The sequence below is a fragment of the Aethalodelphis obliquidens genome, unplaced genomic scaffold (genome assembly GCF_003676395.1).
Source record: "Aethalodelphis obliquidens isolate GAN/ISIS:26980383/991018 unplaced genomic scaffold, ASM367639v1 scaffold24, whole genome shotgun sequence".
Taxonomy (NCBI): domain Eukaryota; kingdom Metazoa; phylum Chordata; class Mammalia; order Artiodactyla; family Delphinidae; genus Aethalodelphis; species Aethalodelphis obliquidens.
Genome location: NW_020837968.1, coordinates 19,676,751 through 19,704,597, shown reverse-complemented (window position 1 = coordinate 19,704,597; position 27,847 = coordinate 19,676,751). Strand labels below are relative to the sequence as shown.

At 34.1% G+C, this 27,847-nt stretch overlaps 1 protein-coding gene across 15 annotated transcripts in view; it reads left to right on the top strand.

The window, feature by feature from the left end:
• The window catches only part of CDC42BPA (CDC42 binding protein kinase alpha), a 311,334-nt gene that overhangs the window by 170,529 nt on the left and 112,958 nt on the right, over positions 1 to 27,847 (top strand). For 13 of the 15 annotated variants that reach the window (XM_027122374.1, XM_027122372.1, XM_027122369.1 and 10 more), the window contains 3 exons: positions 5,487 to 5,609; positions 17,653 to 17,786; positions 27,416 to 27,658. In XM_027122374.1, the coding sequence (XP_026978175.1) occupies positions 5,487 to 5,609; positions 17,653 to 17,786; positions 27,416 to 27,658 (500 nt within the window). The remainder of the gene's footprint in view (positions 1 to 5,486; positions 5,610 to 17,652; positions 17,787 to 27,415; positions 27,659 to 27,847) is intronic. The other 2 variants (XM_027122377.1, XM_027122383.1) reach the window with 1 other exon arrangement.

Here is a 27,847-nt window from a genome sequence, read left to right as displayed (position 1 = left end):
TTGTAAACGTTTCAATACATTTATTTTATTCTTGCTTTAAATATTTATTACTCGTTAATTTTTAAAATATCTTTTTTTTACCCACAAATTTACCCCTTTTGTGTTCTTATTTCTTTCTAGTGATCCATGTATCCATCCAGAATCATTTTTCTTTAGTCTGAAAAACTTCCTTTAGTGTTTCTTATGATTGTGTGTGTTATAACTAAATCTCTCCATTTTTGTTTGCCTGAGATGTCTTTATTTTGCCTTCATTTTTGAAGAATATTTGCTGGGTTAGAATTCTAGCTTGGCAGCTTTTTCTTTCAGTGCTCTATAGATATTATTTCATTGTTTACTGACTTCCATTATATTTGAGAAGCCAGCCAGCTATTAATCTTGGTCTCTTGAATGTATCTTTTCGTCCTCCCCTCTGGTTGCTTTTAAGTATTTCTCCTTAACTTCACTTTCAAACAGTTTGACTATGATCTACCTGGGTGTAGTTTTCTTTGTATTAATGGAAAATCCTGTTGGGGATTCACTGAGCTTCTGAAATCTTGATTGATCTCTTTCATCAATTTTGGAAAGTTCTAAGCATAATCTCTGTAGATATTTCTTTTGTCCCGTTCACTATCTCTTCTTCTTCTGGGACTCCAATTACATATATCTTAGACTGTGTCCCACATTCATTTTATGTTCAGTCCTGTTTCTTCCATTCTTAGGTTTTTTTGTGCTTAATTTGGATATTCTCTATTCACTTGCTTTCAGGTTCATTTGTCTTGTCGTCTGCTGTATCTGTTCTGATGTTAAGCCCATTCAATGAGTCTTAATTTCAAATATTGTCTCTTTTAGTTAAGGAATAATCATTTGATTCATTCTTATAGTTTTCAGTTCTGCATTGAAATTTCCCACTCTTTTGTCTTTTTTCCCCTATGTTTTCTTTAACATATTGATAATATTTATTTTAAAGTCTTGTCGGCTAATTTTAACACCTGAACCATCTGTGTGTGTCTCTCTTTCTGTTTTTTCTTCTGATTAATGATCACACCTTCCTACTTTTCCAAATGTCTCAATTTTTATTGTATGACAAATATCATGAATATAAATAACATAGAGAATGATGTTATTATGTTATTTTCACTCCAGAGAGGGTTTTCCCTTTTTTTTTGGTCCAATCAGGAATTGAACTAGGACAAGGCTGGGTTGCAGTTTTAATTAGATTCAACCTACTTCTGGTTTCAAATGTCATGAAGGAAAACTAGCTGGAACCTGGTTTGGATTTGCTCTATCAACTGTGAGAGATTTATTCTGACCTTCAGACTCTTCCCCCATGCCACTTACAAATTTGGCAAATGTCTAGATGGGCCATGTGTTTGAAATAGGCTCTTTTCCTCAAGCAAGACTTTGTCTCTGAAATACTTCAATACTGTAGGAGACTTTGGTCTGACTTTTAGAAGCTCCTTAACCTCCCATACAGTCTCCAGATACAGCAAATATACCATGAGGAAAATACCACTGCATATTTAGGGATTCTGAAGTTTCCAAATTGTTGCACCAGCCCACCCATTCTCCAGAATTTGTCATTTATTTTCCAGCGTACTATCCCTCAATTCATGTGCTCACAGAATTGGATAAGATTCTGAGGTAAGAGGCAGCTGTCATGGCCTTTTCACCTTAGAATGGCTCATCCCTCTCTGGTTTATTTTACTTAGTTCTCTTTGCTTTCCCAGATACATGATGTTTGTAAAAATAAGTTTTTTTCAAATTATATAGTGTATTTTTACTTTTTGCAACAGGAGTGATAGAGCAATGACCTGTTACTTCCTACTCCATCCTATTCTGAATGAGAAGTTCCTATGTCCCAGGTTTTTTTGATGTTTTAAATTCTTTAGTCTGTTCTTAGAGAGTGTCATTACATACAGTTGGTGTCATTTGCCCAAAACAAACCCAGAAAATATTAGATCATTGCCTTTTGGTACTAACACCTGTTTCATTTCATACAATGGCATAGGTTAACATTTAAGCTGATTCATCTATTTGTTAGCTACTTGTTGAGCACCAGCTAGGCAGGAATTGTTCTGCACATGACTGGGGATATAATAATGAACAGAAAAAGAAAAAAATACCTGCCCTCTCAATGCTTACACTCCACTTTGAGGAAACAGATGATAAATCAAATACAAAGCAGGGTCATCAGCTGAGAATAAGGAAGGTAGAGAATGTGTTAGTTTTTTGGGATTTTTTTGGTTTTTTTCCTATTAGATTTTTGACAAGAAAAAGAGAAGATGTGAAATGGTAAGTTTAGAGAAGAGAGAGGAGTGAATGGACTAGGGAAATATTTTAGGATTGCCAGTGTTGATTGAAAAAAATGCACAATGTGTGAATTGTGAGTCAAGTTTTATTTGGGGTAAAATGAGGACTATAGCTTGGGAGACAGCATTTCAGGTAGCTCTGAGAAACTGCTCCAAAGAGGTAGGGGGGAAGGTATTATATATGATTTTAGTGAAGAGGGGTACGTGCAGTGAAGCACACATTTTGGCAGAAGGTTGCTGCTAGTCACAAGGAGCAGATGTCATGGTTAATGATTTTAGTGCTTTTCTAGATGTGAGAAGATGCAAGAATTGGGCTCGTAAAATTTTGTCCTGAAAATATCTGTCCTGAAAATTATCTGAAGACCTGCTCTGCCAGTGTTTCCCAGAGCACAGAGTGCCTCATTCTTATCTCCACACTGATCTCCTTTCAGGGGGTGTTGAAGGTCAGCGGCTGCTAGAGGCAGATGGCAAGTGCCAATTTTTAGTTGGCATCAGGCATCGCCAAACTATTTAGACATGAATTTTGAATGGTTGGGCTTTCTTCCATCACTTTCAGCTATTAAGGTGAAAGCACGGAGTAGAAGGAGAGTAGGATTTAGGGAAGACTGGGGCCTTCTAGGCTAAGTACAGTGGAGGAGAGAAGAGCAAAGGAATCCAAGATGTGTATGCAAAGCAGCAGTAGTGATGGACCAAGGAATCTAACCTGGATAAATAAGGAAGAAAAGAGAAAAGGAAATAGTGTTAGGAACAGTGGATTGGCACTCTTGGTGGGAATGAAAAATTACTGAAGGGGTCCCTAGAGTAAGTTAAACTGTAAATATAAGAGATAGAGAGTATTTACTTGAAATCAGGATGTTGGAGGCTATATAGTTATTAATAATGACAGCAGCATTTCTCAGTAGGTGAACTACAAGCATTTGGGGCAGGGTAATTCTTTGATGTGAGAGACTGTTTCACATTGGTCCCCAGCAGTAAAAGTCTGTAGCAGTCTCCTAGGAGCCCACCCCAACCTCCATTCCCCACCTCCCCACCCCCGCACACATGCACATTTCTAAGTAAGGTCAAAGCCACAGGTCTAGGGCATGACCAGTAGATTGGGTGGTTGTGCTGGAGAGACGTCTACCAGCTAGGTTGTTTTAGGCAGCAAGTAATAGAATTCTTAAGTAATACAGATTTCTTACCTCACTTAAGAAATCAAAAGTACACAGTTTCCGTGCTCTTATCAGGGTTAGCTTCTCTGTGATTTTCTTGGCTTTTCCCTCATGATTCCACATTACTGTCAAAGTTCCAGACTTCATGACTTCACACATCCAAAGACCAAAAAAAGAAAAAAAAAAGGAAGGTTCATTTCCTTTCATACATGTCTCACTTAACGGGACCTCTCAAGGTACCATTCATTCTAACTAGTTCACGTGCCTAATTCTTAACCAGTCCTGGCAATGTAGAATGAGATTGGCATGACTGATGGAAGCCTTCTTCCTTTCGGCTGAGCCTACCTTGCCTAAGCACACTGTAGCCTGATACCTGAATTTGGTGCACAAGCAGGAAGAGAGGGGTAGCTGCTGGGTAAACAGCCTCAACAGTGTCTGCATAAGGGGTTTGTGTGCCTGTGAAGTCAGTTGGGTAGATCGTCTCTTTTATTGTTAAAGTCACTAAGAATAATAATAAAAAGAGTTGTAATGGAAGGAAGGGCAGTGGATAACTGTAATAAACAGGTAATGGGTCATACAGTAGGTCCTTGTTGGTTATCCATTTTAAATATAACAGTGGGTACATATCGGTCCCAAACTGTATTACACGGGGAGCTCTGCCTCCTATTCTGTAGAAATCTAAGTGGGAAAAGAATTTGAAAAAGAATAGATACATGTATATGTATAACTGAATCACTTTGTTGTACACCTGAAACTAACACAATGTTGTTAATGAACTATACTCCAATATAAAATAAAAAGTTAAAAAAAAACCCCAAGTAATGGGCATTTTAGCAGACCTGAGGTTTATAGGGAGGACAGAGGTGACAAAGAGGAGGAAGGATACCTATCCCACCTCCATACCCTGCAGTGTGTGGGGTGTAGAAGGAAAAAAACTACTAATGTCCAGTGGATGTTTTTATTCTCCCCATTTTCTGCTCCCAACCTAGATGTCCTTAAAAAAAAGGATATTCTTTTAAAAATAATAAATACAGAAAGTACCAGTTTTCAACATGTCTTGAATCGAAAGAAAAAGAAAATGTGTAAGAAATACTTATTGGATGTAGAAGATCATGATTGAATGCACAATATGGTATATCTTACATCTTTAATTCAAATTAACAAATACTTATTGACCACCATGCATATGAATATCATGATACTGTTCTCTGTACAGATGATGAAGATAAATTAGGAAATCTCCATCCTCTGAAGGTCACAGTCCCTTGGAGTTTTAAATATATATATAAATAATATAAATATATAAGTAATATAAGTTATGTAAAACAATATATAAATAATATTAGTAATCTAAAGCAGTCAGTAAATGATTTGTACTAACAAAAAATTATGGTGAGGTAGAGATTTACTATTTGGGGTCCCTCTATAAGCTAGCAGAGTAACTGTTTTAGGACCATTTCTTTTTTTTCCACATCTTTTAATGGTATCTGGGAATGAGCTTCACTAGATTTAATGTTTCTTTAGTACCTTGCATCTTCTCATTAGAACCACAAGTTAAATGAATAATCCCTATTTTAACTAAGTTGATGAGCCAAGTCGTCAATAGGTGGACCTCAGTGTTCATATATAAAATTTGGAAGGCCAGCACTTATACATATTGTATATTAACATCTCTAAACCTCTCTTCATACACCAGGCTCAGTTTTTCGTGCATCATCTGACATATGTTGTTGGGTTATCACATGATGACATTTTATGCTAGGATGAAAGGGGGCTGAATAGTTTACTCACTGGCAGAATGTACCAACAGTATTTAAAACTGAAAACCTCGCATATTAGAAGGTAGACTGTTTCCTACGTATAATTTTAACAACATGCAATGGAGTTTTGTGGTTTAATTTTAATGTGTTTACATGCTTTTGTCAGTAGGTATATGCTTCGATCAGTACAATTAAATAAGGATTTCTCTAGAAAGAAATATATTGCTCTTAGTTTTTAAAATTTAGAATATGAGCATATTTTTCATTCTTTCTTTTCTTTTTTAAAGAGTCAACACAGACTGTCCAGGCTCTGCAGTATTCAACTGCTGATGGTCCCCTAACAGCAAGTAAAGATTTAGAAATCAAAAACTTAAAAGAAGAAATTGAAAAACTAAGGAAACAACTAAGAGGTAAATTTCTGTGATTCATTATTAATTCTGTTTAGTAGACATTTTAAAATGTTTATTCACGCACAAAACATTTATTGAGTACCTGTTATGTGTTACATGATGTGAGCTATGTGCCAGTGAGGGAAAAGCAAATAAAATGGTTCTGCTCTCAAGGAGCTCATGTTCTGGTCTTGGGAAAAGACAAACAAATAGTTTTTTGCAGTACATGTTAAAAGGCCAGAAGAAAAATAAACATAGGTACATAGAGAGTACACAGGAGGAGCACCTTACCCAGAATTACATGAAAAAAGATGACTTTTTGGAGGACCTATTCATTTGGGATATTTGTCTGGCAAAGCATTTATATGAGTAGTTCATTTTTCAGTGTAGGTTAATTAAAATTAATTTTGAATTGTTGATATGCCTGTTACATCCATTTATTAATTTATTCCATTCATTCAACAAATATTTATTGAGTAGCTACTATGTACTAGGTGTTGTTTTATGATCTTGGGATGCAGTACTGAACAAAATGATAAAAATCTTTGTCCTTGCTGGGGTGGAGGGCAAACAACAGACATTAAACAATAACTATGTAACTTTGTAAATGATACAGTATGTTAGAAGGTGATAAGTGCTTAAAAATAGAAAAGATTAAGGAGAATGGGTCAAAAGTGTAAGATGAGGTGTTTTATAATTTTAAATAGTGTGATCCATGTGAGAAAAATATTGAAGGAGTTAAGGGGCCTAGCCATGCAGTTAAATGGGAAACACACGTTACATGCAGACGGATCAGCCAGTGCAAAGGCCCTACTGTCAAAATGTGCCTCGTGAGTTCAAATAAAACATAAAAGGACAGCAAGGCTAGAGCAGAATGAGCAAGCAGGTGGAATGGATGGACATGAGGGTAGAGAAATTAAACAGGTGGAGAGGGCTCATTGCCTGATCAGTGGAGTCTTACTGACTGTTAGGTCTTTGATTTGTTCTGTGGGTGAAATGGGAGCCTTCTGCAGGGTTTAGAGGCATCACATGATCTCAGTAAGAGTAAGGGGAGAGAGAGAAGGTACTATTTTGGCTAGAATAGTCAGACCGCTCTAGAAAAGTAGTTTTAGGCCAAAATAAGTGAAGAAAAGAAGGATCTGACCCAGTGTCTTTTACAAAAAGGATTATTTAAAATGCAATATTAAGGCACATGGAGATTTTAAATTTGAGCATAATTTATGCTGTTCTATTTTTTTAAGTGGCTGTCCTCCTAATAAACATCTCCTTATCAAATTTCTGTAGCTTTATCTTTTTAAAACTAAGTTAGATTGGGAATATGATAAGTAGAATCATTTACTTTGCTTTGATATCAACACTAAAACATTATCAGTGGCACTGAATGTATTTGAGTTTTTTGGCACTAAGAAAGCAGTGAGACACAAGACACAACTAGGATGTTTAGTGATCCGTATCACTTCAAAGAAGTGATATGGATTCGGAAAAACCTATTTACGTAAGTCTATCTCACTTATATGTTCTAGGAGGGATTTTTGGTTTTTTGTTTTGTTTGTTTGTTTGTTTTTAAGATTTCTTGGGATTTTCTGTGCTGACCATCATCCATCTGCAAATAGGAACAATTTTCTTTTGCCCTTTCTGATCTGGATGTTTTGGGGTTTTTTTCCCCCTTATTTCACTGGCTAGAACTTGCAGTACTTTGTTGAAGAAGAGTGTTGAGAACAGACATCCTGGTTTTCTTTCCTATCTTAGAGGGAAAGTATTAAGTCTTTCACCTTTAATTGTAATATTAGCTGTAGGACTTTTATAGATACTCTCATCAATTTAGAAGCTCTCCTCTATTTCTGTGTTTCTAAGGGTTTTATCATGAATGGGTTTGAATTTTATCAAATATTTTTTCTGCACTGATTGCTATGAACATGTGTGTTTTTTTTTCTTTAGTTAACCTGTTAATATGGTGGATTAAATTGGTTGATTTTGAAATATTGAATCATTGGAATATGCACATGCCTGGTCATGGTGTATAATTATTTTTATATATTAATTCTATTTCCACTGTTTTGTTCAGGAATTTTTAATCTGTATACATGAGAGATACTCATCTTTGTTGTATTTTTCTTTTTTTTTTTTTGTACTGCCTTTGCCTGGGTTTTTAGTTTGTTTTCTTCTTTTGTTTTTTGGCTTTTTAATGAGATATGATTGACACGTAACATTATCTTAGTTTCAGGTGTACAACATAATGATTCAATATTTGTATATATTGTGAACTAGTCACCTTAGTAAGATTAGTTAACTTCCATCACCGCATATAGTCATAAATTCTTTTTTCTCGTGATGAGGACTTGTAAGATCTATTCTCTTAGCAACTTTCAAATATACAATACAGTATTATTAACTGTAATAACAGCACCACATTGTACATTGCATCCCCAGTATTTATTTATTATATAACTGGAAGTTTGTACCTTTTGACCATCTTTCCTTCTTTAACCCACCCTGCACCCCCGTCTCTTGCAACCACCAGTCTTCTCTATATCTGTGAGTTCAGTTTGTTGTTATTGTTGTTTTTGTTTTAGATTCCACATGTAAGTGAGATCTTACTGTATTTGTCTTTCTCTGTCTGATTTATTTCACTTAGCACAGTGCCCTCAAGATCCAATCCATATTGTCACATATTGCAAGATTTATTTTTGTGGCTGAAAAGTATTCTATTGTATATATACAATTCCAGAAGTGGAATTTCTGGATCATATGGTAGTTCTATTTTTAATTTTTTGAGGACTCTCCATACTGTTTTCCATAGTAGCTGCACCAATTTACATTCTCACTAATAGTACACACGGGTTCCCTTTTTACCACATCTTTGCCAACACTTTCTATTTCTTATCTTTTGGATGAAAACCATTTTAACAGGTGTGAGATAATGTTTCATTTTGGTTTTGATCTACATTTCCTTGATAATAAGTGATGTTGAGCACCTTTTCATGTTGGCCATTTATATGTCTTCTTTAGAAAAATGTCTATTCAGCTCCTCTGCCCATTTTTTGATAGGATTGTTTGTTTCTTTGCCATTGAGTTTATGAGTTCTTTGTACATTTTCTGTATCAACTTGTTGATCTTAAAAGTAAAAGTCAATTATTTTACCAGAAAAAATGGGTTTATTTGGGAATAGCAGAGAATTGCAGTTTGGGACAAGCAAGCCATGGCAAAAATCATAGGCAAGTTTAACAAACAAAGTGAGGAACATTTTATAGAGAAAAATGAGGAAGTCGGTAAAGGTTGTTTTGAATGAAAGTCCTTTGGAGAAAAGTGAGAGTTCAGGGTGAAGATGGTTTCTCATTGGCTTAGTTCCTGGGGTAGTTGATTTCTTATAGGAGATGTGATGTACTGTCTTTCCTGTTGGGGCCTGTAATTGATGATTCCATTCTTGGAACTGTAATTGACAGTTCTTCCTGTAATTGATGAAGAGAGTTACTGTGTGAGAGTTCCCCCTTCTGGCCCCCCAGCTCCATTTTAGTGAGACTTCCCTTTATTAACTTTCACAAACACCTTGTCAAATATTTGTTGATTTGCAAACATTTTCTCCCTTTCCAATGTTGCTTTTTAATTTTGTCTATGGTTTCCTCTGCTGTGCAGAAGCTTTTTAATTTGATGTAGTACCATTTGTTGATTTTTGCTTTTGGCTGTGGTATCAGTGTAATGCTGGGCTCATAAAATGAGTTTGAGAGTATTCCCTCTTTTATTTTTTGAAAGAGTTTGAGAAGGATTGATATAAATATCCTTATTTTTTTTCTTTAGTTGCTTGAAGTGTAAAGTTAGGTGTCTGAGGGTTGTTTTTCTTTCTTTGTTTTTTTTTTTTTTTTACCGTAGGTGTTTATTGCCACGAACTTCCTTCTTAGAACTGCTTTTGCTGCATTCCAAAAGTTTTGGTATATTTTTTTCCATTTTTGTTTGTTTCAAGATTTTTTGAAATTTCCCTTTTAATTTCTTTTTGACCCGCTGGTTACTAATGTGTTAATTTCCACATTTCTGTGAATTTTTCCAGTCTTTCCCGTTATTGGTTTCTAGTGTTATACCTTTGTGGTTGGAAAAGATCCTTGGTATGATTTCATTCTTTCTAAATTTGTTAAGACTTGTTTTGTAAACTAACTTGATATATCCTGAAGAATGTTCCATATGTGTTTGAGAAGAATGTAGATTGTGCTGCTGTTGGATGGAATGTTTTGTATATATCTGTTAGATCCATCTGCTCTGAAGTATAGGTTATGTCCAATGTTTCCTTATCAATTTTCTGTCTAGATAATGTATCCATTGTTGAAGGTATAATATTGAAGTCCCTTACTATTATTGTGTTGTTGTCTATTTCTGTCTTCAGATATGTTGTATTTACTTAATATATTTAGGCATTACAATGTTGGGGTCATAAAAATTTTTAATAGTTATATCCTCTTGATGAATTGACCCCTTTATTATTATATAATAAACTTTTTTTTGTCTCTTGTTATTATTTTTGACTTAACCTCTCTTTTGTCTGATAAAAGTGTAGCTACCCTTATTCTCTTTTGGTTTCCATTTGTATGGAATATCTTTTTCCATCCCTTGATTTTGAGCCTATGTGTGTCCTTAAAGCTGAAGTGAGTCTTATAGGCAGCATGTAATTGGGTATTGTTTTTTTAATCCATTCAGCCACTTGAGGTCTTTATTGGAAAATTTAATCCATTTATATTTAAAATAATTATTGCGTAGGTACGGATTTACTAATGTCATCTTATTGTTTTCTGGCTGTTTTACAGTTCCTTTGTTCCTTTCTTCCTCTCTTACTGACTTCATTTGTGAATTGATGATTTTCCATAGTGGTGCTTTTATTTCCTTCTCTTTCGTGTATCTACTGAAGGTTTTTGCTTTGTGGTTACTGTGAGGCATACATAAAATATAACAGTCTATTTTATGTTGATGACAACTGTTTATTCTTCCTGTTTATTATGTAATTGTTTCAATTATTTCCTCTTCAGATGTTTTAGAAGCACATCAGACAAGGTTATAATGTTTCCTTAAACCATGAAGTATAATTTAGAAAGCTTAAGGGGGGAAAAATTCTATTTACCCGTATTTTTACGTGATGCTTTTCCTTCCTTCCTGATATTACTGCGTTCCTTGTTTTGTTGTTTGCTTTGTGTTTATAAAACTTACTTTAGCCATTTTTAAAAGGTAGGTCTGCTACCAACAAATTCTCTTCATTTTTCTTCATCTGAGAATGTCCTGATTTTCCCTTTATTCCTAAAGAATATTTTGCTGGACATAGGAGCCTGGATTGATAAGTTCTTTTGTTTTAGCATCTGAAAAATACTGTGCTGCTTCCTTAAAGTTTCATGTTTTCTGAGGTGAAATTCACTGCCATTCTGAGTATTTTTTCCCCTTATGCAAGAAGTTTTCTCTGGCTGCTTGCAAGTTTTTTCTGTAGTATTCTGATGTTTGATGGTGTGTTTTGGCATGGATTTCTTTGGGTTTATTCTGTTTGGTGTTTGTTCATCTTCTTGAATCTGTAGGTCTATGTGTCTTGGCCATATTTTGGAATTCTTTTAGACCCTATTTTTCTAAGTACTTTTACAGACCTGCCTACTTTCTCTTCTCCTTCTGGGACTCTGATGATGCGAGTGTAAGATCTTTTGTAAGTCATCACACAAGTCCCTGAGGCTCTGTTCACTTTTGTTTCCATTCTGTTTTTTCTTTCCTGTTATTCAGATTGGTTAATTTCTATTGTTATACCTTCCAGTTCACTGATCCCTTTGATCCCTCCTTTGTGCTGCTGAATCTATCTACCAATATTTTTATTTTATTAATTTATAAAATTCCCATTTTGTTCTTTGTTAATCTTCCATTTCTTTGCTGAGACTTTCTGTATCTTTGCTCAGGTCTTCTACTCATTCATTTGTTTCAAATATGTTTATAATTGCTCATTGAAGCATTTTTATTATAGCTGTGTTAATATCTTGTCAGATTATTCTGACATCTCTGTTATTTTGGTGTCAGCATCTATTGATTTTCTTTTCTCATTCAAGTTGAGATTTTTCTAGTTCTTGGTAGGATGAGTGATGTTTGATGAATGACTCTGGATCTTATTTAAACCTTCCATTTTAGCTGGTTTTTCCTGACACCATTCCAGCAGTGGGAAGGGGATTGCCATCTCCTTACTGCCAGGTTGAGGTAGAAATCCAGTTTCCACACTTGACCTCCCTTGACACCCAAGGAAGGGCTCCTTGTTATTCTCGGAAGGGAATGGGAGTTCCAGCCCCCTGACTGGTTTCCACTGACACTGTGACAGGGGTGGCCTTATTACTGCTGGGCAATGGTGAAAGTTCTTACTCTTTTCTGATACCACCCCAATGGGGAGAAGGGGGAGATCCTCATTAATGCTGGGTGGAGATGGAAGTCCTGGTTCCCCATGTGGTCTCCACTGACACTGTGTGTGGGAAGGGGCTTGTTACCAGCCAAGGGGGTTGAAAATCCTGGCCCCCCTTCTCTAATTACCTTTGTGGTATGTTTGGGCACTTCATTAAAACCTCATGTGATTGGAAATCTAGTTCTTCACTTGTCTTTTGCTGACACAGGTGGTCATCAGGCCACAGTGTTTTCTGTGGTGTTTAACTTGAGCAGAGTGGTTATTTTCTAAAACTTTTCTGTCTTGCTAGTTTACCCTCTTCTTGGTTCTTTGGCTAGAAAGAGCAGCCTTGTTCAAGCTTTTGTTCTCTGCTTCTGTTGGCATTTCTGCGTTGCTGGCTTCTTCAGCTCTAAGTCTGTGAAATAAGAACCAAAAAGAAAACCCAGGGAACTTACAGTAGTTTCAGTGTTCCTGACACACTGTGTCAGATTCCATTGTCCCTGGCCAGTCATCCTTTTTCTCTCCAATTTCAGACTTCTTAGTTTATTTTACGTATAATGTCCAGCTTTTAAAATATAAATCTGATCCCATCACAGCTTCAACATACATACTTAAATGTTTTCAGAGGATCCCCGTTGCCTCTGGGATAAAATTAAAATTTCTCAATTCTAATTACAGGGTCCTTCATTATCTTGCATGTATTTTCCTCTCTAGGTTTGTCTTTTGTCATTACTCCCTCACCCACTGATCCCAGCCATGGTGAACTACTTTTAGTTTCACCTAATCACCTCCAGATTTTACACATATTTGGTTGTTGTGTTTTTATGTAGTCTTCTTTTTTTTCACCCCCATTTCATTCATTTTTTTCATCCATCCATCTGTCCGTCCATCCATCTATCCATCCATCCATCCGTCTAAACATCTATTTCTTTCTTTCTTTCTTTTTGCTTGTTTGTTTGCTGGAAACACTCTTCACCTGGTAAATTTCTACTTCTCTATAGAACTTTTCACCACTGACACATTTTTAAAATTTTATGTTGCTTTACTTCCCTTGCCTTACCACTAGACTATAAGCTCCTTGAAAACAGGGACTTTGAGTATTTTATTCATTGATATATCGAAGTGCCTATAATGATGCTTGCCACATAAAAACCCCTAAATCGGTATTTGTTGATGAATGAGTGAATGAACGACTAAATGAAACCTCACTCTTGGAAATCTCTGACCACTTCCTAATGTATCTTCCTACATTGTTTCTTTACAGGCAATCCCCAACACACTCACATCCCTTACATACAAATAAATGGTCCCTGGCGTCATCCGAATTGGGGAAATTGATTACCATTAAATTATTGGTTGAAATGCCCTTCCTTTACTTTATTCCTACCTTCTTCCTAAAGTCAGTGCTTATCGGATTACTCTACTCATTATTTTTTATCATTTCCCAGAGGTGGAATAGAAGCAGTGAAAATAATGTTGTAAGAAAGGCTATATCCCTCTTTTTAGTATTCTTCCTTCGCAAGCACTGTTTTCTTGGTCACGTGTTAGTCCCAGTGATACTCTAGATTTTATTCCATCTCCTCAGTATCATTCATTAATTCATTTTTTAATCTTTTTTTTTACATCTTTATTGGAGTATAATTGCTTTACAATGGTGTGTTAGTTTCTGCTTTATAACAAAGTGAATCAGTTATACATATACATGTGTTCCCATATCTCTTCCCTCTTGAGTCTCCCTCCTCCCACTTTCCCTATCCCACCCCTTTAGGTGGTCACAAAGCACCGAGCTGATCTCCCTGTGCTATGTGGCTGCTTCCCACTAGCTATCTATTTTACGTTTGGTAGTGTATATATGTCCATGCCACTCTCTCACTTTGTCACAGCTTACCCTTCCCCCTCCCCATATCCTCAAGTCCATTCTCTAGTAGGTCTGTGCAAAATATTAAAATGATCATTTTAACCATTTTTCAATGTACAGTTCAGTGACGTTAAGCACATTCACAATGCTGTACAACCATCTCCACCATCCATCTCTACTTTATCCATTAAACAATAACTCATATTCCTCCCACCCACTAGGCCCTGGCATCCACCATGCTACTTTCTGTTTCTTAGAATCTGACTGCTCTAGGAACCTCATATAAATGGAATCATAAAATATTTGTCCTTTTGTGACTGACTTATTTCGCTTAGCATAGTGTATTCAAGGTTCATCCATGTTATAGCATGTGTCAGAACTTCCTACCTTAATACAATATTCCTCAGTATGTATATACCATATTTTGTTTATCCACTCATTTATAAATGGACTATTGGATTGCTTCCGCCTTTTGTTTATTGTGAATAATAATGCTGCTTTGAACATGACTGTACAAATATCTGTTCAAGTCCCTGCTTTCTCTTCTTTTGAGTATATAATAAGAAGTGGAATTCCTGAATTATGTGGTAATTCTGTGTTTAATTTTTTAGGAATTGCCATACAGTGCCTCAAGGGTTATGGTTTGCACCTCTGTGTACTGTCTGTGTCCCTCCAACTCTACACTGAAACCACCCTTTCTCTGTCTCCCTCTGTCCCCTTTCTCTCGCTTTCTGTCTCTGTCTCTTTCTCCCTCACACACACAAACACACACACATACTGTCCTACAATATGTAAGTAAAGGAGAAAAATAGTGAATGGAGGGGAAGATAATAGGGAAATCTGTTTTCCTTCATCATGGTTAGCAAGTAAAATCTCTTCACATCAGAAGACTTATGGATTATTTGAGAAATAAGACCATAATGGAAAAGCTGTGACACTGCTCTTGTGTATCAGAGAGAGAGGTGCTTTGATTGTTCTGTCAACCTCCTTCTGACTCCAGCCTCAGTCCCTCTGTAGTTTATCAGTGTTCTGCTGTGAGTGCCACTGTAGTCATGCCCTTCTCTTAATTCCTATATCATCCATATAACCTGCCACACAATTTGTATTTGATTTTCTCCTTTATGATTTAAAGAGTGTTACTCTTGTCTTCCTATCTCCTTCAAGACAGAGACTGTATTTTATATTTCTCTTATATACCACACAGTGCAAAGAAAATTCCTGTGTATTGTGCCCTCCTTAAATCCTTATTACTAACAGATTGAGTTTCAGGATTCTACTAGCAGCAGTGAGTTAAGAACCATTTTGTTGCTATGAGCTAATCTCACTTCCCTAGTACTGCTTTTCAATTTAATCACTAAAATAGTTTTAAATAACTTCATCTAAATGTTTTGGCTAGTCATGTTGCCATATATTTAATAGATATTTTTGATAGTCTTAGAGGATTTCTTTCAAAATTTTAATCGAATTTTCTATTTGTTGTAGTGAAAGTGAAGGCTCTTCTGCCTGAGCCATTTTATAAGTAGTTGGCCAAAGTTCAATACATTCTGAATTTTTCTTGATTTGGGGTTTTTGTCTTTGGCGATACAAAATTCTGTGTATTCCAAATTACAAGTGCTATACTTTTCTCCATATTAGAGGGTTTTATAAGTAATTGGCCGGGTTTGTCTTCTCCAACTTCTTTAGCCAGTACATTTCATCATGTACTTCTCATAATTTACCTGTTGTTGTTGTTTAAATGAATATTTTGAGTTTTTTAGGCATTTTTAAAGTGTCTGAAATATGAGTCATGAAAATCTGACATGTATTTTGTATTATCTACTTAACTCCATGGCAAAGCTGCCAACATGAAATGGCTGGGATAAAACTAAAATTTAACCTATATTGAAATAAAACAATAAAAACATTCTTAAAGGCTGTTGAAGCTATCACATTTAATACATTTTGCTGTAAACTTTATATGATGCAGACATTTTATTAAATATTGATACTTTTTTAGTTTCTAACACAGCAGTTTAGATAAATGGATGACTCAATAATTTGCAAAAAATTTTAACATGCTAGGGAAGAACTTTTCAAAGTAGAAGAAAGGAAGTGAGCGTTCTCAGAAGGCATTACTAAATGTACCATGTTACTTACTACTCTAGATTGATAAACTTTAGCCATAAAATTTGATTAAAATGACCCCAGAAATGATAGAAATCAGCTGTGTCACATACTAAATTTTGACTCCAAGTTATTAGAAATAACAAACTAAATTATACCTACTTTACAAATCATTGAAATCCTAAAAATGCTGAAAAGTTAAAATAACAACAAAAAAATTTTAAGATGTTTAAAAGAAATTAGTATAAACAGAAAAATTCCCACATGAAATGCTGAAATTTGAGAAAATGATAAGATGTAATTTTCTGAATATAAGACTAAATACCCTGTGATCCTTAAGATTAAACATCCATTGATACTTTTTTATTGTTCTTCAAGGAAAACACTTAACACATACTATTAAGACAAAATGAAAACTGATTAAATGCAACTTTGCAGATATTTTCAAAATTGCTAAAAACTAATACCTAATATAAATAAGCTTTTAATAAATCTGTAAGTTTAGGGCACTGAATATTAGTAAATTATTTTATTTAAGGAATCTAGAACCAGTTGGTGTGTAATACATGGATACATTTAAGTTATTTCTTGACTACAGGACTTGTCTATACAAATGAAATGCTCTTTTCAATAGAACTAACGTATTATAAACACTTCTTCATTTATTGAAAGCATCAAACTCAACAGTGTGCAATGCTCTGTGCATTTGTTCCCAGCCTTTAATTTGCGAATGAGCCACCTGAGGATCTTGTTAAAATATAGATTCTGATTCATTAGGTCTGGGGTGGGGCCTGAGGATCTGCATTTCTGACAAGCTCCCAGAGGATGCTAATGCTACTTCTCTGGGGATGACACTCAAGAGTAACAAGGCTGTAAAGAATAGAAAATATCCAGAACAAAATTAACAATGAATGTGTTTAGATTTCTCTGTTTTCACTGGCTTCAGTTCTTTAATTTGCTAATTTACTATTGATGCCAGGGATATTTCATATCAATTTATTAAATTTTATTTAAGCATATGTTAAGATTAATAATTTTATTTTCTTTTATAATAACTCTTCTGAACTTATAATGTTATACATCACTTGATTACATTACTTTTTAAGTTGGAGAGGTTGATATAAGACTGGTGGGCTGTAGTTAGCTCTGATACTCATTTAGCAATGTGACCTTAGGCAAGTTACTCAACTCCCTGAGCCTATTTCAAATATTTGCTTTTAGAAATCAGAGTTTATTCTTCAAATCACCACTAGTGAAACCAGGCGGGGTGATCTGGAGCCACAACGTTACAAGCAAAACCATCATCATACAATAATTTGAGTAATATCAGCAGAAGAATGCTAACTAACAGTAGAGGAAAAGTTATCTATTTTGTTTGATTGGTCGTGTTCTTTTTTGTTAGTTTTAAGTTTTCAATTGGTTCTGAAGATACTGTTTTTTGGAATTATGGTCTTTTTTTTCTAATAGATATGAAGGCATTTTTGCACATAAATTCTGTGCAAAACTTTGCACTTAAAATTTGTTCTTCATCCTGGCATTACCTATAAACCATCTTTACAGTGAACTGATAAGCACTTAATTTTCATGAGTCAGTGGCATGTGGTTGTTGATAAGCTGAATACCAGTTTCAAAATACTTTATTTTTTAAAATTTAGTTGCTTTAAACCTTGGTTTTGAGTATTTATTTTTATGCAAATAGTAAAAGAAACATTGTTTCCTGTTTTTAGAATCAAGTCACTTGGAACAGCAACTTGAAGAAGCTAATTCTGTGAGGCGAGAACTAGATGATGCTTTTAGACAAATCAAGGCTTATGAAAAACAAATCAAAACATTACAGCAAGAAAGGGAAGAATTAAATAAGGTAAAAATACATAGATAGATTGTTAAAGCCTTTTCTGAATTCTTAATCTTGTTTAATTTGTATACTGAAAGCATTCATAAGGAATTACAATAATATATAGTATACTTTGTAAAAAGATGGTTTAAAAATTTAAGAATTATTTTGGTGTATGACATTTGATGAATGGCTAGTTATGAAGAAACTTCTAAATTTTCGAGGCTTCAAAGTTCAGAATCTTTTGGAGAGTTAATAATCAAAGGACTTGATTAAAAGTAAATGTTATTGAAAAAGAAATACTATGAAGAAGTGAGAGAATAGTAAAAATTTGTTTAGTGTCTATGGAAGAATGAAAAATACAGGCATATTTTCATTGTGACTTGCCAATATGAGCATTCTTTAAAGATTATGATAGAAAATTTCTTTAATTCTTTAATCAGTTTTTTAGATGTCAGTTTATCTTTCAAAGCATGGATGAATAAGCTGAAGTTACTTTCATAAGAACTTTGTGAACACGTAAATATTACTATAAACATCAACAAAATTTGTTAATAGCTAGGACACAGTAACACAGTCCAATAGGATATATAATATTCGAGCACTAGAGAAAAATACTTTATATAAATGATATGCTGTGTGTACTTTGCCTTTCATTAACAAATTTTAGAATGTTGGAATTAATACTAGCCAATGCAAAAAAGAAATGAGTGGTTTATGGCATAGTATAGATTGTATTCAATGATGTTGTATATAATTCATTGATAAAACAGATGAAGTCCTTCTGGGGAAGACTTATAAGTCTTGCTGCCTGTAAAGAAATGGAGGTAATTAAAAATAAAACAAATAACCTTTTGCCGATGAAGCTAATCAAAAAGATTAACAGAGAAAGCTATGAAGGTCAAAGTGAATTAGATTAGTATATTTTTACTTTTTTCTTGATGCGCTTTCAAGCAGTGTTTTGTATAGATTCATTTATATTCATGGTCAATTTAATAATATTTGGAATTTATAACAGACATCCTATTTGTTTTAATAATATTATATTAATAGTTACTATTATGTATTTAAAGGTAGGATTACTCAGCCAAACTTGGTTAACATAATAAGGATGAGCATCTGATATCTAGATTTATAGTAACAGGTACTTGGCCAATTTTTAATAAGTTTTAATATTAAAAATCCTTTCAGTATATTTTGAGAAGAGAGTAGTACTGAAATGAAACACATCATATTGATAAAGAATTTTAAATGATTTGCCTGATATCCTACAGGCAGCAGATATTCTTTTCAAGATCTTTTTCATTTGATGCGTATAAAAAATAAATGTACCATTATATAAGTTTTGACGCAAATAATAAAATGAACCAAACATCCAACTTAAGAAATAGAGCGTTACCTATTTTGTGACATAGCCCTGGGTAGTCATTTCCTATTCCTTTCTCATCACTTCCCTGACAATGGTAATCACTGTTCTGAATTTTATGTTAATCATTCCCTTACTTAAAAAAATTTTATCACATATTAGTGTATCTCTAAACAGTATATTAGTGTTGGCTTTTTTTGAGCTTTGTAAAATGGTATATGCAATCTTTTGCAATTTGCTTTTTTCACTCAACGTTGTTTCTAAGATTTGTCTGTATAGCTGTTGATCATTTATTTAGTTGCTATAAAATACACCATTATGCAGCACCCACAATTTACTTATCTAATTTTTTGTTTGCAGACATTTAGGTTGCTTATAATTAATAGCTACTATGCATGATGCTGCTATGATCATTCTTGAACATATATCCAGACACACACACACACACACACACACACACACACGAATAGAATAATTGGGTCATACGCAATGGAAATACTGTATTTTTTATGATGATGTCAAATCATTTTCCACTGCTTCTACCAGTTTATACTCCTACCGATAGTGTACAGGAGTTTTTATATTCAACAGTACTTTATATTACTAGATATATTATTTTTGGCCAACCTAATCTAAGTTGACATTTTAGGTCTAAAATGATGTTTTAGTATGGTCTTAATCTGCATTCTCTAATTACTAATGAGGCTGAGTATCCTCACACATGTCCATTTATCATTTATATTTCTTCTTTTGTGAAATGCTTCTTAATATACTTTATACATTTTTCTGTTGGGTTGTTTGTCTTTTCCTTATTGGTTTGTAAGAATTTTCTGGACATGCTAATCTTTTATCGATTATGTATGTTACAGATATCTCCCAGGTAGTGGCTTGTCTTTTCATTTTGTATATGGGAGCTTTTGACTAACAGAAGTTTTTAGTCTTAATGTAGTCAAATTTATCAGTCTTCATTTTTATGATTATTGCATTTGCTGGCTTATGTAAGAAATTTGAGGTAAAAAACAATTCTCCTAAATTTTTATCTTGGAAGTTTTTAAGTTTGGTTTTCATATTTAAATTTTTAATGCATCAGAAATTTATTTTTGTGTATCATATAAGGATCCAATTTCACTTTTTCCCATATGGCTAGCCAGTTGTTCATTTACTAAATAGGCCCTCCTTCCCTTAGTGATGAGCAGTGTCACCTCTGTCATATATTAAATTTCCATTTATGCATGGGTCTATATCTCAACTCTCTATTCCTTGAAAACTGTGATGGGATTTTGATTAAAATTGCATTAAATCCATAGAGCAATTTCAAGAGAATTGACATCATTATAACATTGAGTCTTTACGTTCTTATCCATGTTTATTAATATCATTCTAAATGCACACAAGATTTCAAGAGCAAGGAAAGATTATTACGATTTACATTCAGAAAAGCAAAACAAGACATAAACCAGGTGGCTTTCCTGTATGCCAGTTCTTACCCTTTAGGGCAACACAATGAGAACTGGTTGGATAAAACCCTACACATATGGAGACTGTATGGTAGAGAAAGAGCCCCGAAATAGTGAATCAGGGTGTTTACATAGAGGAGAGAGGCAGATGCTTCCTGCTTCCCCTCTATCTCTACCCACCTTTCTGCGGGTCTCCTTGGAAACCTTAAGAGAAGGATCTAGGACTCTTTGGAATATAAATAAGTCACTCCAGTGGAAAGATGTGTCCAAGTCTCCAGCTCTATAAAGAGATTTTCTCCTTGGTACAGGCTCTTATCTCTCTCTCCAACCCTCCTTGAAATGTAAACACATAAGTCCAGGAGTTAAATCTCTTTGGAGTTTTCTCACTACGTATCTAAATTAGTCATAAATTACTTTACAAGGCTTGCTTTTAACTCATGTTCCAAGTTTCAGTAAAATTTGCTTAGAAAGGCCTAACTGTACAAAAACATAAAATTATTTTCTCTGCAGTCCCACAGTCTTTTTATCCACAAACATAGTATGTCACTCTGTATCGTTAAAGTATTTTAAAATGTTTCTCCATAAAATTCTATACAGGTCTTGTTTGCCTTTCCTTAAATTTATGATTGTAAGTTTTCATATTTTAAATGGTACCTTGAAAATTATACTTTCTTACTGATTCTGTTCTAGGAACATTGCTAAACTCTTATTAATTGTAATAATATATTTGAGATTCTTTGAGGTTTTATGAAATAATGACAGGTTTTTTTCTTTGTCTTTTGGTTTTTTTTTTTTTTTTTTTTACTTTTCTTTCTTTCTTTGTCTTACTGTATAAGCTAGGACCTCAAAAACATTCAATAGAAGTGATGATAGCAGGCATCCCTATCTTATTCCTGATTTCTAAGAAAATAATAATGTTTTCTGTAAGTTTTTGGTAAATACTTTTTATCAGGTTAAGAAAATTATCTTCTATTCCTATTTTGCTAATCATTTTTATCAAAAATGGGTATTGACTTTATTAAATGTGCTTTTTTTGCACAGTATTGCAACAAATTTCTAGAAATTTGTTAATATCTATTGATGGAATTATATGATTGTTCTCCTTTAATAAATTGGTTTGGGGCTTCTGTGGTGGCGCAGTGGTTAAGAATCTGCCTGCCAATGCAGTGGACACGGGTTCGAGCCCTGGCCCGGGAAGATCCCACATGCCACGGAGCACCTTAGCCCCTGTGCCACAACTGCTGAGCCTGTGCTCTAGAGCCCGTGAGCCACAACTACTGAAGCCCGCGCGCCTAGAGCCCATGCTCCGCAACAAAAGAAGCCACCGCAATGAGAAGCCCATGCACCTCAACGAAGAGTAGCCCCCACTCGCTTCAACTAGAGAAAGCCCGGGCACAGCAACAAAGACCCAACTCAGCCAAAAATAAATAAAAATAAATTGGTTTGATGACTTACAGTTATAAACTTTTTCTAACGTTAAACCATTTTTACTTTTCTGGGTTAAAACTGAATTGCCCATGTATTGTCTCCTAAATATTAATATGATAATATAGGTAACAGTTATGTTGCATCTGTTCTAATAGTACTGTTTTAAGTGCTTTACATTTATTAGCTCATTTAATCTTTTAAAGAACCCTGTGATTTACGTATTAGTAGTAGCAGCAGCAGCAGCAGCAGCAGTGGTAGTAGTGTTTTTATTTTATAAATGGTGAGATCCCACACAGAGAAGTTAGGTACATTTGCTCAAGATCATAGGGCTAGAAAGTGGGGGAACTGGAATTTCAACACAGGGAGTTGAGTTCCAGAGTTCATGTTTACCCACTTTATATATCACTGACCTGATTTGCTAATAATGTCTTTGGGTTTTTTTAGGACTTTTTATTTGTTTTCTTCAATGAGATTGGCTTTTTTTTTCTCTTTTTTTTTTTTCCTTTGGTATCAAGATTATACTGGTCTTATAGAGTTAGCTGAGTAGCACTGCCTCTTTTTCTGTTCTCTAGAGAAGTTTGTAAAAGAAGAATGTATTGTTCCTTGAAACACATTGGAGGAATCATCTGTAAAACCATCTGAGTCTGGAGATTGTTTTTCCCACTTGGGGGGATGGGGAATTTTTTTTAGCTATTGGTTTAGTTACTTTAATTGTTATAGGACTATTCAGGCATTCTATTTCTTCTTGAAACAGTTTTGCTAAATTTATTTTTATAGGAATTTGTTCATTTCTTAAGTTGAAAAATTTACTGGCATAAAATTTTTTATTGCATCCTTTTACCTTTTTTGATTTCTCCTAGATTTGTAGTTATAACCTCTCCTTCTTTCTTCATATTATTTCTTTGTGCATTTATTCTTGTTCCCTTGTTTGACCTCACCAGATATTTAGTGAGATCAAAGAACTAGCTTTTGGCTTTGTTGATCTTCATTATTCTCATGTTTCCTTTTCATTAATTTATGTTCTTTATTATCATCTCATATTGGCGGAAGCGGTTAATACGTTGTTCTCTCTTAACTTTTTGTGTGGAATTTCATTGAATTTCAACTTTTTTTTAGTTTCAGTGTAAGTATTTCAGGCTATAAATTTCCCCCAATGTATATACAATACCTTTTACTGCATCCCCAAGTTTTAGTCTTTACTAAACATTTTTATTGTTTTCTGTATTTAAAATTTTTTTAGTTCTAAATATTTTAATACCCTTTATGATTTTTCTCCTTGATCTGTGAGTTATTATGGAATTTAGCCTTGTTATTTTTTATTTCTATTTTAATGGTAATATTATTAAAGAATTTGATCTGTATGATATCTGTTCTTTGAAATCTACTGAGAATTACGGCATGATCTAGACCTTTTCATTTTTAAATATTCAATATATGCTTAAGAAGAATGTGTTTCCCAGTGTTGGATGCAAGCTTCTAAATATACAGGAAGGTTATTAATTGAGCTTTTCAAATCTTCTTTATATTCACTATTTTTTTAACTGCTTGGTTTATCTATTAATGATTGAGAAATTGGATTTTCTCATGATGATGTATTCACCAGTTTTTCTGTGAAGTTCTAGCAATTTTTTTTCTAATATATTTTGAGTCTATCTTATGGAATGCACAAAAATTTAGAGTGGAATTTAGTGAATAGAATTTTATCATTGCTATAATGATGCTTTTTCTATTTAAGTCTAGATTTTATTTCATAATTTGGTATAACAAACTGCATTTAACTGGTGAGCTTACTCCTTTTATACTTATTTTGATTACTAATCTATATGGACATGTTTCTACCACTTTTTGTTTTCTGTTTGTCATGCATTTTCTATGCTTATCTTTATCTCCTTTCTCACTCTTTTTTTTTTAATTGGAGTAAAGTTGATTTGCAATGTTGCATTACTTAGTGCTATACAGCAAAGTGAATCAGTTATACGTATACACATATCCACTCTTTTTTAGATTCTTTTCCCATATAGATCATTAGAGAGTATTGACCAGAGTTCCCTGTGCTATACAGTAGGTCCTTATTAGTTTTCTATTTTATATATAGTAGTGTGTGTATGTCAATCCCAATCTCCCACTTATCCCTCCCCACTTCCCCGCTGGTAACCATAAGATTGTTTTCTACATCTGTAACTCTGTTTCTGTTTTGTAAATAAGTGCATTTGTACCATTTTTTTAGATCCCACATATAAGCAATATCATATGACATATGTCCTTCTCTGTCTGACTTACTTCACTTAGTATGACAGTCTCTGGGTCCACCCATGTTGCTACAAATGGCATTATTTCATTCTTTTTATGGCTGAGTTTGCTCTTTTTTAAAATTGTGGCAAAATATATATAACATAAAATTTCTATCCTAATCATTTTTATGTGTATAATTGAGTAGTGTAAGGTACATCACATTGTTGTGAAACCAATCTCCAGAATTCTTTTCATCTTGAAAATATTTTTCTTGATTTTTAATTGAGGTTTTTGTTTTCTTGTTCTCGTTTTGCTCACTACTCATTCTAGCAGTTTCTAGTAGTATTGAATTTTATCGTGCATATTTAACAAAGTCTAAATTTAATATCTTTTTTTTAAATTTAATATTGGGTTGGCCAAAAAGTGCCTTCGGTTTTAAAGTAAAAATAAAAGACTTATTTTTCATTTTCACCAAGAACTTTATTGAACAACGTATTCACCCTTTTGTCCCACTACCTTCTGCCATTTTTCAGGCAACTTCATAATTCCATCTTCCCAAAACTTTTTATCTTTTTGGGCAAAGAACTGTTCCGGATGCCTTTTACAGTCTTCCAGGGAACTGAAATTTTTTCCATTAAGAGAATTTTGTGAAGACTGAGATAAATGGAAATCTGAAGGTGCAATGTCTGGTGAATACAGCAGATGAATTAGACTACCCAGCCAAGCTGTAACAGTTTTTGCCTGGTCATCAAAGAAACATGCAGTCTTGTGTTACCCTGATGGAAGGTTATGCGGTTTCTGTGACTAATTCCAGATGCTTTTTGTTGAGTGCTGCTTTCAGTTGGTCTAATGGGAGCAGTACTTGTTGGAGTTAATTGTTTGGTTTTCCGGAAGGAGCTCATAATAGAGGACCCCCTTCCAATCCCACCATATACACAACATCATCTTCTTTGGATGAAGCCCATCCTTTGGTGTGGTTGGTGGTGGTTCATTTCACTTGCCCCACGATCTCTTCTTTTCCGCATTGTTGTACAGTATCCACTTTTCATCACCCATCACAATTTGCTTTAAAAACGGTATGTTTTCGCTACGTTTAAGTAGAGAATCGCAGGCAGAAATACGGTCAGGAAGGTTTTTTTCGCTTAACTTATGTTGAACACAAACATCAAAGCGATGGACATAACCAAGCTGGTGCAAATGATTTTCATCGCTTAATTTGGATATTTTGAGTATGTCGACTATCTCCTGCGTGGTATAACAGTGATTGTTCTCAGTTAATGTCTCGATTTGATCACTATCAACTTCAACTGGTCTACCTGACTGTGGAGCATCGTCCAGCAAGAAATCTCCAGCATGAAACCTCGCAAACCACTTTTGACACGTTCAGTCAATCACAGCACCTTCTCCATACACTGCACAAATCTTCCTTTTGTGTTTCAGTTGAGTTTTTACCTTTCTTGAAATAATAAAACATAATATGCTGAAAATGTTGCTTTTTTCTTCCATCTTAAGTATTAAAATGGCTACACAAAAATTCACCAGTTTTGTTAAGTTTTTTTTTTTAATGTATACTGTTATGACAGGTGTCACAAGAAAATCTAACAAAATTGTTTCGAATGAGGTTAAAGACAGCTAAGCACTACTAGAGCCGTCTTACGGGAAAAACCGAATGAACCTTTTGGCCAACCCAGTATCTTAAACTGTTGCTCCCAAACACTTTGAGGACCTTTAACTCTATTGCTTCTTCCCAACTACTGTGCTTTTTTGGACCAATATGTTAGTTATGTCCTTTTTGTTTACTGTACAAATGAGACAATAATACAATCTTATATACAAGTTTGCTTACATTTATATTTATGTTTACCAATTTCTTAGCCCTCCACTTCTCTTTCATTAGATCTTCCTTCTAAAATCATTTTTCATTTTCCTGAAATAAATATTTAGAGGTTCCTTTAAGTTCAGATCTGGTTGTGGTAAGCTCTGTCAATTTGTGTTTGTAAGAATCTCATTATTTTTTAGCCTCATACTTCAAAAGTAGCCTCATACTTCAAAAGTAATTTTTCTGTGTGTACAATTTTAATTATTATCTCTTAAAAAATATGTCCTCCTGTTACTATTGTTACTTCTTAGATGTCTGCTCTAATTATCTTTTTTTTTCCTTTTTGAGGATGGGGAATAGGTGATTTGTGTTTTTTCCCTCCGATTTCTATTTTTTTATTTTTATTTAATGTTATATACTTTATTTTTTAAAGTTTCTGGGTTTGAATTTCTTCTTATTTTTCTTCATAAAGGTAGAGCTTTCTGTATTGGTAGATTCATGTTTTTAATGTTAATACTTACATTTTTTCATTTCTAAAGCTCTATACAATGTTTTATAAACAGTTTTTCGTAGTCTTTTTGCCTCATCATTTTAAATAGTCTTTTGTCATTTTCCTATTTTTATGATTTCCTTTTATTTCTTCAAACATTTCATGTATAGCAGTCTTATCAGTATCTGATAGTTCTAATATCCAAATACCATTGGGGTTTATTTTTATTGTTTGTAATGTTTGCTTGTGGTTGTTTGTCCTTTGGGTGTTTGGGAAATCTATGGTTGTGAGCTCATATGTGTATGCTCTTAAAAAAAAAAATAGATATCATTGAGACTCTTCCTCAAAGAAGGTTGCATTTCCTTTTGCTGGGAGACAAGTGGTTCTGCTGACCCAAGTCTACTTCAGCTCCTTCTAAGTTTCTCACTTTAATTAGCTTTTCTCTTTGCTGCTGGCCCAAGAGTTAGTCTCCACATCAAATACAGCCCTTGTTTTTATCATTTGTAATCATTTGATATAATTTTTAAAAATCTCACAGATATCCGTTAAATTTCACAAAATCTTTATCTTTACCATTGTATCTTGTATTCCTATACCTTTATTTGTTTATTTGTTTATTGAAACTAAGGTACTGGAAGGTTAAATCAGTTGTTCCTTTGCAGTTAGCATGTTAGCATAAGGAATTGAGAATATGAACAGAGCACCATGCTCCTAGTATCTGTTCAAAAGTAGTTCATTTCTTTTAATTTTGTTCTGAGGTGAATAATTTTGGCTCTTCTTGACTTCATGATAAATATTTTGATGGCCAAATTTGGTCCCTAGGGTGCAGAATTGGTAACTTATATTCTTTTTACGAAACTGTAGGAACTAGTCCAGGCTAGTGAGCGATTAAAAAACCAATCCAAAGAGCTGAAAGACGCACACTGTCAGAGGAAACTGGCCATGCAGGAATTCATGGAGATCAATGAGCGGCTAACAGAATTGCACACCCAAAAACAGAAACTTGCTCGCCATGTCCGAGATAAGGAAGAAGAGGTGGACCTGGTGATGCAAAAAGTTGAAAGCTTAAGGCAAGAACTGCGCAGAACAGAAAGAGCCAAAAAAGAGGTTAGTAGTCAGGCAAATTTGTAGTGCCCATGGGGTAGTGATTAAAGCTGCTTTTTCAGACTAGTGAAATAATATATATTTCATTCTTTAATTTTTGAAAAGAGTTTTTTTTTTTAGTTTGGTAATAATATTTAATATGAATTTCAACATTTGAGTTATCTATCTATTGCAAGGTAAATTCCCATGGGG